At 39.0% G+C, this 15,201-nt stretch overlaps 1 protein-coding gene across 1 annotated transcript in view; it reads left to right on the top strand.

Moving 5' to 3' along the window:
* LOC107995708 (protein pangolin, isoforms A/H/I/S-like) overlaps positions 1–13,370 on the top strand; it is a 153,271-nt gene extending 139,901 nt beyond the window's left edge. The window contains exon 4 of the mRNA XM_062073579.1: positions 8,765–13,370. Within this exon, the coding sequence (XP_061929563.1) occupies positions 8,765–8,788 (24 nt within the window). The 3' untranslated portion in view covers positions 8,789–13,370. The remainder of the gene's footprint in view (positions 1–8,764) is intronic.
* Positions 13,371–15,201: the final 1,831 nt, after the last annotated feature.

Here is a 15,201-nt window from a genome sequence, read left to right as displayed (position 1 = left end):
TTGTTTTTGGCAAAGATCAGTGTGATCGGTTCGCTGGTCTTCCGCATGGAAAGCCCGGCTAGGCTCTCTCCTCTCCCAGCTGCATTATTTGCTTCGCTAAACCTAAAGAGGTCCATCCTCTATCCCAGCCTTCAGCTCCTCCCAGCGTTACTTCCTTGTCTCGTTCCGTGTCTCTCGGCCCGTGTTTCCATCTCTGCGCTCTTTGCTCGTTTCGAACGCAGCTTCTCTCTTTTTCTTTTCTTCTTCTCTTTCTTTTTTTTACTCGCGCCACCGTTACTCGTCTCGTCTCGCCGATTAGCACGATCCGGCCAAGAGAAATGCCAGTAGATAGGCGTAGCAGTTCCTTCTTCCTTCCTGGGAGAGTTGTTTTAGGATTTTTTTTTCTTTTCTTTTCTTTTCTTTTTTTTTTTTTAAGGGGAGGCAATTAGAGGCAATCCCTTGGTTCGTGGACGGTTTGCGTTGCTCAGTTCCGTTTCCAGTTTTCGTTTGATTAATTTGAATAAGGGGAGAGATGAAATCGCTTTGACTTGGAATTTCGCGATTGGCGTTTAGTATCGGCGTTTAGTATTGTAGTTCAAAGAAGGATACTTTTTTTATATTTTTTTTTAAAAAGGTGTTTCGTAAAATGAAAGAAAGTAGACGAGCCCTCTTGAGATTCCTCGTTATATTTCATCCTTCGCACAACGACAATAGAATTCGCTAACTAAAATAGTAAACCTTCGAAAAATCAGGTCCTCTCTAGGTCATCTCTCCATAATCATCATCATCATCGTTGTCAAGAAAAACATCAATCGAACCGATTCATCATCCATCGTCGATCGATCCTCCTCGACGCACCGTCGTCCCACCCCCGACGACCCTCCTCGCGGACTAATAACTCCGCGCGCGCGCAAGGGGCGGGGGAGCGGGTGGGACAAGCGCAATTAACCGGCCGAAAAGATACTCGACGCGATGAAAGGAAGGACGCAAAAACTCTGCCGGAAGTGTATTCGGCCACGTAATCCGGGTACACTCGAACAAGAAGACGACGAAATCTCTGTCGAGAGAGAGAGAGAGAGATGATTGTGGGGGTGGTCGGTCGACGATGATGGCGGTGGGATCCGCGAGAAGCGGTGGAAACGCGCGCGCGGCCTCTTCGTGGCCGGCAGAATTTCTGTATAGCGTTAATATAGCGGACGCCGAGCCGAACTGGCGAGCTCTTTGCCACTCCACCGAGCAGAAATTGATAGGATAAATTCCGGGTCTGAATTGGCTCCGTCGAGCTGGAAACCCTGCCGCCTCCGCCTCCTCCCCCTCCTCCTACATCCACGCTTCCTTCCCCTCGAGCCACCACCCCTCCCCCTTCCGCATCGAGTTTTGCTCGACCGTCGATGGCTTTTCTTTTGCACGTAAGAGAGAGAGAGAGAGAGTCGATGGGGCTTTAATTGTCGCAGGTTGGAAATTTTGGCGGATCCCTGGCTTGGGAGGATATTGGGGGATAACGTAGTTTTCGTTCTTAAGGTTGTCGATCGCTTTGGGTTCAAGTTTAGTTTTTCTTCCTTAGATTTAGAATATGAAAAGGAAACTCGAGAAAATCTTGTTCATTATGGTAAATAGATGAATATTAGAAAGGATTACAATTCTACTATTCTATTATAGCATCGTTATATTTAGCTTAATAATAAGTTTCGTTTAAGAAGATCAGATTTTTACTCCAAATTCCTAAAAAGAACCTTTCCCGTTCTCCTTATCAACGAAACCATTACCACATCCAATTTCTTTGGATTCTTTCTATACAGAGGGACACCGTCGATTCGATACGATATTACGAGCCCAACGATGAAGCGATCATCCTCGCGAGGTGGAGAGGCTCGTTTAATGAGCCAGCCACGGTGTTAAACTGGTTTAAGACCGGGTAATCGCGCATACATCACGGCCGGTTTCCGTTCCGGAACGAGCCTATCGGTGTCGCATTCCCCGCCGCGACCGGACGCGAATAGAGATCGATCGTCGATCCCGCGGCCAGATAACGCCTCGAAGGAAAGTCGAAGAGGTAAACTTGACAACCGGCTGACGTCGCCTTGGAGCGGACAAGTTGTTGCTCGGCCCTCAGAGATAGCGAGTTGTAACGCGCGGGAAAACTCGTCACGCGATAACGCCTCGAATGTGGACGTATATGGACGCTTCGATGGGGAAGGAGACGGAGAGAGAGAAAGAGAGAGAGAGAGAGTTACTGAGCGTGGGATAGCAACGTGGAGAAAAGCTGTTGATGATGATTTTAAAAATATAAATGAAATATAGCTCATTTTCTTTAAAAAAAAAAGATGACCAAGGAAATTAGTTTATGCGTTCTGGTAAATTATTTGATTGTATATTACCTATATGAAGAAATGAAGAAACAGTTAGAGCAACAAATAATGATGCTCTATTCACGAGATTTAATATTCATTGTTAATTGACAGGTAAAATATATCATTTACTAATTTTATTTAGAATAAATTATTTTTTCTGTATAAAAATATTCTTGAATTTAGCATATTGTTCATATATTTTGCATTCCAGAACTATGTATTTGGAATGGAATTTCGTTATTTGGGATTTAATGTTTGGGGAACTTTGATTTTAATTTTCGATTTTGTGAAAAGAGGAAAGGATCGTAAGAAGGGATGGAAAAGATTTGGATAGATGGAACTGTGTTTGGGAAGAATTTCGACGATGAACTCGATGAGCGTGAAGAAGGGCGATAATGATTTGATTTTAGTTTTGAAAGAGGAGAAAATTATGGAAATAGAGTGTTAAAATAGATGAATTTTTTTTTTAAGTTAAAATAGAAACGGAGAATTGAAACGGATGGAATTTAGATTACTGTACAAAACAATTTAAATTGTTCATTTTGGAAAATGAAAACTTATTCTTAACATCCTTAATTGATGGTATTGAAGTTGGAGAGGATATAAAAATTTTGATTTTAATTTTGACTTTGTGAAAGAAGAGGTAATTGAAAAAAGTGGTATTTAAATCTCTATGCATAAAATGAGAATGAGGAATGAGCGAAAGAAGATAATAATTCACCCTCTTTAACTTCTCTTTAACCTAAGAATGGAAAAAATAAAAATTTTGAATATGAAAATTCTTCGACTCAGCTACAATATTTCCATCGAATGTAAAACAAAATGGGTATCCATCGCTTTAAAATCCTTCTTCCACCAAAGTCACCTCTCCAAAGCGAGTCTCCCCCTCTCTCGACAGTTCCAAAACTTATCCAGGGGAGATCCATCCCCAATCGACGCGCGCCCAACTGTCGTACGTCCATTATGCGCACTTAATTAGGCCAGAACCCGTACCCCGGGTATTAACAGGGCGTGTGGGGGTACAACAACCTCGAACCGGGCCGGAGACATCGAGAGAAAAAGAGGAAACTAGACGGTGGAAATCGTACAAGATACATACATGCACACCACGCGTGCACACGCGCGCAATTGGAGATGGGGTGAGAGAGAGAAAGAGAGAGCAAGGTGAACCAGAGAGACACGTAGGCCGGGAGACACGTAGGATGACACGGAGAATACGGGGATAGAAAGGCCTACCCCTAGGGGGTAGACAAGATTATAATCGGTCCCATTATTGTGCCATCGACGTCCCGGGGGGGATTTTTCCGTTCGACAATGCAGTTACACTTTTGTGCATTTAACATCATCCGTGCACTGTCCCACATACAAGCCCCCCTCCCTCCCCAAACGCGCGTCCTCTTGTCTGTCCACGGCCGAGCAGTCCACACGCACACCCCTCGATACGCGTGTTCGACGATCGGGATGGATCTCTGCGAGGGAGAGGAGACAAGAGGAGGGGAGGGAGGCAGGATGGCAGAGAGATTTCGAAGCGGTTGGGGTGGCGGCTCATCATCATCCTGCTAAACCGAAAAAAGGGATCGCCGGCTATAATCCTACCTGCATATGATGTTCTCAGCTTTGTTTGCCACGGTCACTGCGACATACGCGTCGTAGATAGGGTGGTCGAGGATTCTCTCTCTGTCTCTCACTCCCTTCCCCATTAGCTTGACGAAATGTGCTTAAACGGCGCTCGGGGCGAGGGTGCGAGGGAGGGGTTGAAACGATCTGGATGAAGATGCACGATGATTTTTCAATGGCGGTTCTTGATTTCGATCTTTATCTTATGCGATAATACGTTTTATTTCTCACGAATTGTCGCGAGAACGTATTATTATCATTTATCGTTTGTGGGTTAAAATTTAACTTTGTAGAGTGTGATGATTTTTCTAGGAGTATGGGTAATGTGTCTGTAACAAAACGATAGATTCTCTCTAAATTTCACTTATTTTTGACCAAAAATATATAGATAATTTTATAAGTCTTATACTAAATGATATAACATATATAGATATTTTAGTAAAGATAATTTCTTTGATTTGCATTCCTTTTGTGCTTGAAATTATATATATTTAATTTAATCTAATCTAACTTTTTTTTTTAAAATTACAAATGAATATTTCAAAATAAGAAGGCATCATCAATTTTATTTCTAATGGAAAATTTTTTTTATAAAATTTTTAAAAATTTCATTAATATATATATCTAATTTACAATTAATCATTCCTTATTTTTTGTTTAATCTAATTTAATCTTTTAGTTCTTAAAAAATGTATCGTACAATTAAATTTTGATGAAAATATATACATCGACAAAATGAGTCATTGATTGATAGTGTGATTGACTGCAGCTATATATACTCCAAGAACAATAACATATTGAACATATTTTCTCTAATTTAATTAAGAGTAAGAAAGAATCATCAATTTTTTTCATATTTTAATCATATATATATCTTTAAAAACATAAAGATCAAAATATATTAAAATTTCTAATTTAGAAAAGAAAAGAAATTTTCCCGAAAAACTTCTCTCTTATCTACCATCTATTTTATTTAGCAGAATTTCTAAAGGAAGCTTACGTTATTTTTTCTCGAACGAGATTTGATCGTTATGAAGAAATGGCTGGTTTTATTTATAGGATACACGAAAGGGAAAGGATTAGCGTCGCCGAGGCACAACAGGCGTCGTGCGAAAGGAGGATGCCTCTAAAAGTGTGCATAATTGAGTAGCGAAGGAATTCGGGGAGGGGGGACGAGGCAGTTACTTTGTTCGAAGTTCTAAATAAAATTTCAGTTCGCTCGAATAGTTTGATAACAACGTCAGCCGCCAACTTTCTCCGTATCTCTTTGCTACCGAGTTTTCCCTCTGTTCCGTATCCGGAAGTGTTCCAAAAAGGTGAAACAACTATCATCGAGCTTGAAATTAACAGCTCGATATAACACTTTCGAACTTCGCCTTTGTATCTTTTTTTTTTTTTTTTTTGGCAAAACACGATGATATTTATAATAGAGTATTTCGCGTCGTATATCACGCGTGCATAGTATACGAAAATTTTATCTTTTTATCGCAGAAAAAAGAAAAAACGATTTTAGCTTATTAAAAACTTTGGTCGAAGAGAGATAAAGTTGATTCGATAATTTTTTTTTTGAGATAAAGCATAATGTATTTTCAATTCCTTCTGAAAATCACCAGTTGCTTCCGACCCATATACACAGTGGCCCAAACTTTCTCCGTTGTTCCTCTCAAAGCCACTCCAAACTCGAGCAATCCCCATACCCGCAGCAGCCGCCGCGATGATGCTTTTAAAAATCCCTTTGAACACGGGGTTTCATCTGACACGATCTTCTCAACAATCAAGCGTTAAATCAATTTTAATATCCAATAGTCGATTAACACATTGCGCGTATTATAATATAATTAATATCAAATGTTAGAAAATAAACGTTATTTTTATTTCATTATTGTCCATTCGTTTAATTAATCGAATTTGATTCGGAGAATCAGAAATCAATAATTGGAGCTCACTGTAGGGGATAAAATAATAGAATGATTATCCGCATTTACCAAGATATATAAAGATATAAGAATAATTATGCTTCACAATAGATTCCTTTAAAATTTTAAAACATTTTATTTTGCACAAATAAATACTTTTTTAAACTCGTTTTATCTTTTATTTTATCTATCTTTTGGTAATATAATATAATATAATATAATCACATCAGCGATTAATGTAATGGACCCAGAAAGCTATTTCCTCATCAATTGTGATAAATTTGAAATTTCAGTCATACATCATTGGACCAAATCCAAAAATATTTAATATTTTAATATTCATCCGACAAACGAACGAACAACTTGAAACTACTATCTATCTCCTAATGATCATTTTATATCTATTTTACTGTGTTTAATGTGTTTAATATCTAAACAATTAAATATAATCTTCATCACAGACATCCAGATTTTTTTCCAAATCTCGAGAATTAACATCGATCGTCCACACTTACATTAATCGAGAAAAATCTATCTATCTGAAATCCATAAAACGCGTTTAAAAGAAATCGAAGAACACATTCGTCCAAGCAAAATCTAAAACGCCGTGTGTTTAACTCCACTGGACGAAAACAGCGTCGTCGTCCAGGCACGGAAAAACGAGCGAGGACGCTCGATTCCACGTGTTGCAACGATAATGCGCAGGGCAAACCTGGGCCGGCCATATCTAATAACGGTTATTGTGCGTGCGCGCGTATGTTGACAGTGGTAATGCGGCGTGTAATAGGGCCGAGACGCGTGCGTGCCTCCGATATATCGTCGTAGACTGCGGTGGCTATCGAGGGCCACGGCGGGGAAACGTCGATCGCGTCGGTCGATCGCCCGCTGGACCATCGAGATGCCTTCCGATTAGTTAGTCGCGCGCGCCTCTATGCGGAACCGTGCGCTTCCGTTTAACTATGTCGGCGCAAATATTGCGCCGCGTTACATCGGCTGTTTGTCCTTTCGAGGCCCGATCGATATTTCGAGGTGTTTCGGTTCATTGTGAAAATTATCGTTCTGCGTCGTATTACGAATCTGATTAGGGATGATGGATTCTTGGGGAATTTAAAGAAGATGGGAATTGAGGATATATATATACATAGTGATTTTTTGAGAGGGAATGGAGATGCAGATTATTTACTCGTGACGATGATTTTAATAATGGAATTGTTATTCGAACGGATCGTGTTAATCAATTCGATTTTATTTTACGATCGCGCAAAGTAATCTTTAAAATATATAAAAGTGGTTTTAATCCTGTTCGACCCGATGAAGACAGGTGGCGAAACTATCGACGATAGATAGGTAAAGCGGGTTGAATGGATGAAAGTGAAGTTTAATTACACGGTTTATTTTGCTAAACCCTCGTGGTCCTGTCGTAGGGTAGATACACACAATAGACGCGGTGCCATTGACAGACACACAACCCCAAATATGATGCACCATGACACTTGAATCCCGTCAGTACTTGAACTCCATTGTGAAAACGTAATAATCACAACATTGACAAAGACACCGTCCACTCCAAAAAAACATCCAAAAATCGTCACGAAGAAAAGAAACTGTTCACTTCTGTTTAACTTTTTCTTCACAAATCTTCCCTAATAATTTTCTCCACTCGTATTATAAAATCCCAAACATCCTTTTTCTAATCAAATTTTACGAAATAATTATCCAAAGATACGAATCAAGAAAAGAAAAGGAACTTGTTCACTTACCAATCTGCTCAACTTCTTCTTGACAAATCTTGCCTAAATGGACGGATTCGATCGGCAATAAGCCGGCCAATTAAACGTAAATTTTACTCGGCGATTTCGTTTTCCACGCGTAACACGAGGGCGTGCGACAGCTTTATGGATACACGGGGCTGCGCCTCGCCCCCGTGGCAGAGTGTAAACCGGCCCACGATGGGCAAATATAAACGGTTCATCGTGCTTAGTCCGAGCGTGGAACGCTTGTCAACATGGGAACGGCAAACACGGATCGGGACGGATATAGATAGTATTGCAGCCGGGCAAATAATTGCAACCATCCCTCTTCACGAACCTCCCCTTGCGTGGAGCGCGTGCATTATGTAAGACCGTGTAGCAGGATGCCTGCACCCTTTGAGTATCCGGGTTAAGAGGGACAAGAGTCGGTTACCCCTCTCTTCGTTCTCGAACCGTCTTCTTGTTTGCTGGTCCGGACGGTTCTGGATTGTATGTTCGTGCAAGTCGAAGGAATTCTCTTTTATATCGTTGTGACAATGTATGAATCGATTAATTGGATTTGTTCGATTCGAAATCGTATACTTTGTTGAAGAGGTAGACAGTGAATCGTAAGAGTAATGTTGTTCCTCTTTGAATTTTTACGTTTCGAATAGAGAAAGGAAAGTTGTATAGAGAGAAAAGTTGAAAATTTTCACTTCTTAGTAGGCAGTAAGAAGTTATATTTTCATAGCTACTCCTTTAGCTTCTGTCGACGATCCGCAAAAATTCTATGTCATTAGCCTGAATTCAATAAACAATTATCCGTGATAAAAAAAAGAAAGAATCTTATTTACGATAAAAATCTCAAAAACAAAATCCTTCCTTAGCTCCTTTGACCAATTCGTTTCAAAATTCTCCAACCATACTCTCCATTATCTCCTCGCCTTTTAATCGATCCATTACATTCCCATTAAATTATTCATCATCCCAAGCGTGAAACGATCCGACAAAGAGAGAGAGAGAAAACAGAGGAGGAAAAAAAAAAGAGAAGAAACGACATACCGAACCAGGTTTTACCAGTTCTGCACACCTTATCGTACAAGCCCATACACTCCATACACGACATTAATATTAACCGCGAATTTTAATATCTGTTCACGTCTGCTTTCAGGTGAGTCAACTCGCGTTATCTTAACGAAGCCGATGCCTGTACAGCCCATACGGTACCCCGTAAGTAATTATTCGAAAGCGCAAGAGCTATTCACCGTGCCCCTCGGTCGGACCAACTAGTTCTATTAGCCAGAGACAGGAAGCCGTGAAACGCGGTATCAGCTCTTCCGCGGATTGACTCGCGCCGCGGGTTGGCGCCCATAAATCCCGCCTCTGCGATTTTCAAACCGCCCGGGTGCCTCGTTGAATGGCGAAATCGCGATCAACGTCGACGAGGCCTCTCCATATCTAGATCCAGAAACTATGCGGCGAGAGACTCAAAGCAACCGGATTAACACGTCGACTTTTCGCGCTCACCGGCTTTTCTCCATCCGCGGTCTTTGGCCTGATTCGATCGAATTTCCCCCTTGTCTTGGGAAATTATTCGAATTATCGAAGCGAAGGAGAATAAATTGGAATTCCGCGTCGTTGGAGTTTCTTTTTTTTTTTTAAAGATAGTTTTCATTCCTTCCTGGGTAGTTTTATTCGAGTGATATTTCGAATTTTTGTTACAAGCAGAAAAAGGGGGAGGGGATGATTTTTGAATAAATAAATTGATAAATTTGGAAAAAATTTAAGAAATTTGAAAAAAGAAACATTTGTCGAGTTATTTAGAAGCGATTTCCCAGAGGAGAAAGATTATTATGGTGGTAAACGCGTGAAGGGTTCCGTAACCTTTTCGGCACTCTGGTAATTTGTACCCCATTAAACGAAAAGAAGAAGAAGAAGAAGAAGAAGAAATACCAGTTTCTAACACAGTGACGGAGGACCTGATAATTCAAGCTTCATTCATAAGTTGTTTCGCTAAAACAGGTCCCAGAAGGATGATTGTAACTTTCGTGTTTCCCCTAAAAAAAGAAGAAGAGAACAAAAGAAAATTATATCCATCGAAACTAGAAATCATCAGCTTCTCAACTCAACTTTCTCGAGCCTCCTAACAATCTTGATTTCATTCAAAAGTAGTCTGAATTATGTCCGTGGGAATGGGAAGGAATAGGGTCCAAGTTCCTAGTCCACAGGTATACTATTTCTTGGAAAAAAAAATAAATCCTGGGATTTCTCAAACAAACGATTATCGCTCTTCTAGCAAAAGAGCAAAAATTCTAATCCTTATATAATCTAAAAAAAAATATCTTTAAGTCTCTTAAAGAAACAGTATATAAACATACTTATTAGCATCAACAAACTGTTCTAATAACGTTAACTCAAAATTACCACTAAGCACTTTACAATAAGTAAAAAGCATAAGATTAAAAAAAATTACTTTTTAAAACGATATTCCGTTACTTTCCAATCCTACTTTCGAAGATTTTACATCTTCGAAAAAATTGTGCGACGAAAAGTCAAAAACTATCAGAATTTATATAAAATCGAGGATATTCCGTCTCTCTTAAAACCTCCAAAAAGAAACTATGTCATCCTCCATCTTTTATTATCGATCGAATAAATATCCAATTTCGACCTCTTCTTAGAAGGATTCGTCAAAATTACAAATACGATTTACAGAAGATTAATCTTCCATCCATCCCCCCAAAAAAAAAAATCCATCGCCGTCCTTCGCGTAACCTTCACGTAACCGTGCTCGTCCCGATTTCGCAACGGTGATGGCACGGTTTCGTCATGGTCGCACGGCACGTCCACGTCCACGGTGGACATTGGCCAGTCCACGTGGCGTTATTTCGTTCACGTACGCCGGCACGCAGTAACCGATACACCTATGTGACGCCTGCGTGAAACTACGGGGGCGGAGCAGGAGGGAGGCAGGACGTACGCCGTGGAAGAAGAAGAGAGAGGGCGGCGAGTGGAAGAGGGACAGAGTAACGAGTGGATGTGGGACTAGTAGCTGCTGGCAGCACGATAATGAGCTAATGAGCGGTGTCTGGCGCTCCGCGGCGCCGTAATTTTCAGCGTGCAAGGACGACGCGGCTTCCAAGTTAACGTCACGAAGTCTTTTCTTTTCTTTTTTTTTTTTTTTTGTTTTTTTCCCTCTTATCATTATTCGTACTCGCTCGTCTTCTTCCATTTCGCGCCTGGTTAATTATGTTTCGTTCGGTTTGTTTTGGAGCTATGTACTTTTTGTTTTTTCTTTTTTATTGATTGTGACGATAACAAGAGAAACGAGGGAGGCGAGGCTTGTTGTTAACCGTTTTAATTGCGTTTCGTTAGACGTCGTCTCGATGATTTTCTCAACCAACGAATCGACACGCTTTAATTAGTTGTTATGATCTTCTAATATATTATAATTTTTTTCCTATTTTCAGCAATCGATTAAAAGAAATCTTTTCGATTCGATCCTGAAAGGGTTTAAATTAACGATATAAGGAAACGGAAAGAAATGATCAACGAAAATTGTGAATGGAATCCATTCCATCGAATTAGGGATTAATCCACTTTCGACTAATTTTCACTCGAAGCGATCGTGAGATACGAAGCGCAAATCAACCCTTTATTAGCCTAGTCCCGCGTTTTAGAGCAACTCGGCTGAAAATGGCCAAGTTAATCGGGGGAAGAAGGGAAGAGGGATGGGTTTTTCTAGCGATCGCAATCGGTAGAACTCGAGAGAACCATAAAATTTCTTTCCATCGGCCAGCCTTGCCTCGTTCTCACGCAACTCGAGCGCGAGCTTCTTGCCTCCTGGTGATCACGAAGAGTGGAAACCTTCGTGGCTGCTGAACGACGCCTTTTTACCCGATAAAACGAGTATACTTCTGCTAGAATACGTCACGCATTAAATATCTAGAGACGATAGTAGATGGATGGATAGTCGCAGAATAAATCCTTTTCTTTTCGAAAGGATTTCGAAAAGATATCGGAAACTTGGATGGAATCCATAATAATATTTAAATAGTTGATATTTTATATATTTCTATGTTGCATGCTCGATAAAATTGGGCGTGGAATAAATTTTCTTTAAAATTGTCTCAAAAATTCGATTCTAGAGACTATACTATGCATAAACAATGTTTAAAAATTATATTATTCTCATTTCGAACTGGTGGACGTGTCGTGGAATAAATTTTCTTTCCTTTTTTTTTTTTTTTCGTTTTCTACGTTCAATTTCAAGAAGCGTGAAATTTATGGAGTTTTCAAAATTAATCTTCTGTAACGATATATATACGAAAATTATTCCATATATCTATTTCGCTCGTCTATTGGGCCAACTGGGCTCAACGTCAACTGGAACTGGTAGACGTCGTATATAAGTATATAATTCTTTCTATGCTCGATTCTAGAAATTTATAGAGTTATTCAAAATTAATCTTCTGTACGATATTAGATACGCACTACCGTGTCGAGGCGTTACTTACTCGAACTTTTTCCAGATTCCAGAAACTTGGAATGAATAAAGTTATTCGGCATTAATCCTGTGAGTGACCATATTTGAAAAGTACGAATATAAGATATATCCGGAATTAACTCTCAATAACGATATTACGATATAATAAAATTAGATATCCGTTCGAAATTTTTATTCGCATATATATTTTTATATCAAGGATTTTTATGCATATTAATATTCTGATGTATAGCGAATAGAAAATTATCTGCACGTGTCTTTGTAAATATTTATTTATATATTCGTTGAATATTCGAACGAGAAATTAATATCGTGGAAGATTAAAATGTAGTGTAACAGAAGAAATAGGATATTTAGAATTTTTACGAGATATTTAAAGTAAGAAGCAAATCTATCACGATCTCTTATCGCCTCGATTACGTTTGCACAAACGTACGTAATTTATTTATCGAATCTCAAATTTTATTTCATCACTGTTAAAATCATTTCGAAAAATATTCCTTTTTTTTTTCTTAAAGCTCAAAGAAATTCCAACGAATTTTCCAATTAATCCTCCAACCGTTTAACTTTCCAAAGAGAATATTTCGAAGAATTGGCAAGCCGTGATTACTAGTAATTCCAGAAATCCACGATACCTCGAATTAACAATTCTTTATACTCGGTTAAACGATGCAAAGCGTAACCCGCGACCTTGCAAAACCTGAGGATATAATTGCCGGAAGCATGCGTATAATCTGGGCAAAGCAGCTCATCACGGTTTTTAGGTGCGCACTGTGCTATCACCTGATATAATCCACGTTCTCTGATCATCATTAACGTACTCCTCTCTCTCACTCTCTTTTTTTTCCATACTTTATTCCCTGCTATCGAACATCCGGGACACTTTTCTCTTCGCTGAACGCTCTAACGGGACACGGTTAGTGACAGGTCATCACGCGATCCTAATCCCTGCGCAACTATCCTCTTCCTTTTTTTTCTCGTCTCGTGTTATTTTTAGACCTAGAAGATGATTGTTCGGGTTCAACAAAGTATTGGAATTGAAATATGAAAGTACGCAAAAATGATGAAAGGCCATTTTGCTAGTTATTTTGCTTCATCTTGCTTCGCCTAGTGCGAAATTAAGTCGTCTTCAATCAACGTTGTATATATAGCAAATTTTATATTTGTTTCAGAGCCGATCAAAGATCGTTTGTAGGGATATATTAATATCTTTTCCATGATAATTTTAAAGGGAGAATAAGGATTAAGTAAAAAAAAAAAAAGGAAAAAATTATTTACTTTTAATATATAACGATAGAATTTTAATTCAATTTTCTTCAAAAATATATTATCCAATTAAAAATACTGCTCTAAAAATGGATCGATTTACATGTTTTTAATTTTTGAAAAAGATACAATTAAAAAAGATTGATCAGAATAGGTAACAATTCATCGATATCGGTTCGAAAGAATATAATGAATGTGATATATCAACAACAATTAAATTATTTACTCTCATTCGCCATTGCTTTCGCTGAATAGTCGAGCATTGTAACGGAGAACAATTTTTCCCAATTAACCAATTGTTTATCAAATTTATCAAAATTACACATTGTCTCTTTAATAATCTTTCGTTCATAAATTTCAATGATTAATAATCTGATTTTAAAGAAAATTTTGCAACAATCCTCAAAATCACTCTGCCTGCTATTTCAATAAACGCAAAAAAATAAACGTTGCTCGAGTAATAGTCGTCTCCAGTAGTAATCTACAACACACGGTACCAATGCATTCCAAATGCAATACGTCGAATCAACGAGGAGAAGCCCGCAAGAAAACCAAATTCGCCATATGCGTCATTCGACGTGGTTTTTGCGACGGAGACCAGTCGTCCGGTCGGCCGTCTCTCTCTGACCCAGATGTTTCCATCCACGGGCGGAAGAATCAGCGTCCAGTTGTGGCTGGTTTTCACCTCTCGGTCTCACGTGACGAGAGAGAGGCGGCCGCCTCTCGTGGGTGGCCTCGCGTCCGCGGCACGCCGCCGTAATTATAGGTTCCTTATTTACCGCCTGTTACACACTTCGTTAGCACATCACTTATAAAGTGGTCGTGTACTACTTACTAAGATCGCCGACGTCACTCTTTCCGTGGGATAAAGGGGAGATTAAATGCGTTAAATTTTGTCATTGTTGGGAAGGAGGGGATCCAATTTTGAGGGGAAGTTCAAATCTGTCTTTTTCTTTTCTTTTCTTTTCTTTTTTGCATTTGAAATATTTTGAGGGCAATGTGGAAAAGAAACATTTGGGACAGAATGGATTTTTCAATAAGAAATTTTGTTATTGTTGTAATCGTCTCTTCTTTTTTTTTTTGATAAATTTAAAATTGAATAAAATTTTGATCAAATGACATATTCATTGGCGAAATTTTATGTTTTAATTTTATGTTTAATATATATTTATATGGAATTATTTGATAAAAATCTTGTGAAAAGTTATACGCCAATTGTATGTTCAAACACAGGGATTGGAATAATAAAATTACTTATTTCTATAAATTCAAAAGGATCAAGAGGAGGATAAACTAAATAAGAACAAGAATAAGGATCATTACTCTACTCTTTTGTTTCCTCATTTGCTCTAATTCTTCATTTTCACATCTTCCATTCTCTCCCTGTATAGAGATATACTCGAACATACCTAACCGCCGATTGTTCCACGAATCTAATCGCGACAGGGCACACAAGTGTGCCGGTTGACCAAGCCCGATCACAGAAAGCTTCCTGGTTATCGAAGGCACGGCTCGATCGCCACGGAATGCGATCAAATGACGTTTTTAGAAAGCTGATTTGAATAGAATGGAATGTCTCGGGTGTCCCGTAGGGGATTCGATTACCTCGTCGCTTTGTGGAACGGTCCACAATGCGTCACTTTAAGCCGTGCTCCGTAAATGTGGACGCTCCGACGATCTTGGGTTGAAATAAGTAAATTCGTTCGAATGTTATATTAATCCGTAGAAACGATTATAACGTTCCCTCTTCCAATTCTAAGTAATCAAAGATTCCACGAGTCTATTAATAATATGAATTTTTTCTAAAGAAAATATCGCACGTTATTGTACTTGAT

Source organism: Apis cerana, linkage group LG4 (genome assembly GCF_029169275.1).
Source record: "Apis cerana isolate GH-2021 linkage group LG4, AcerK_1.0, whole genome shotgun sequence".
NCBI lineage: Eukaryota > Metazoa > Arthropoda > Insecta > Hymenoptera > Apidae > Apis > Apis cerana.
This window is presented reverse-complemented; position numbering and strand designations above follow the sequence as displayed.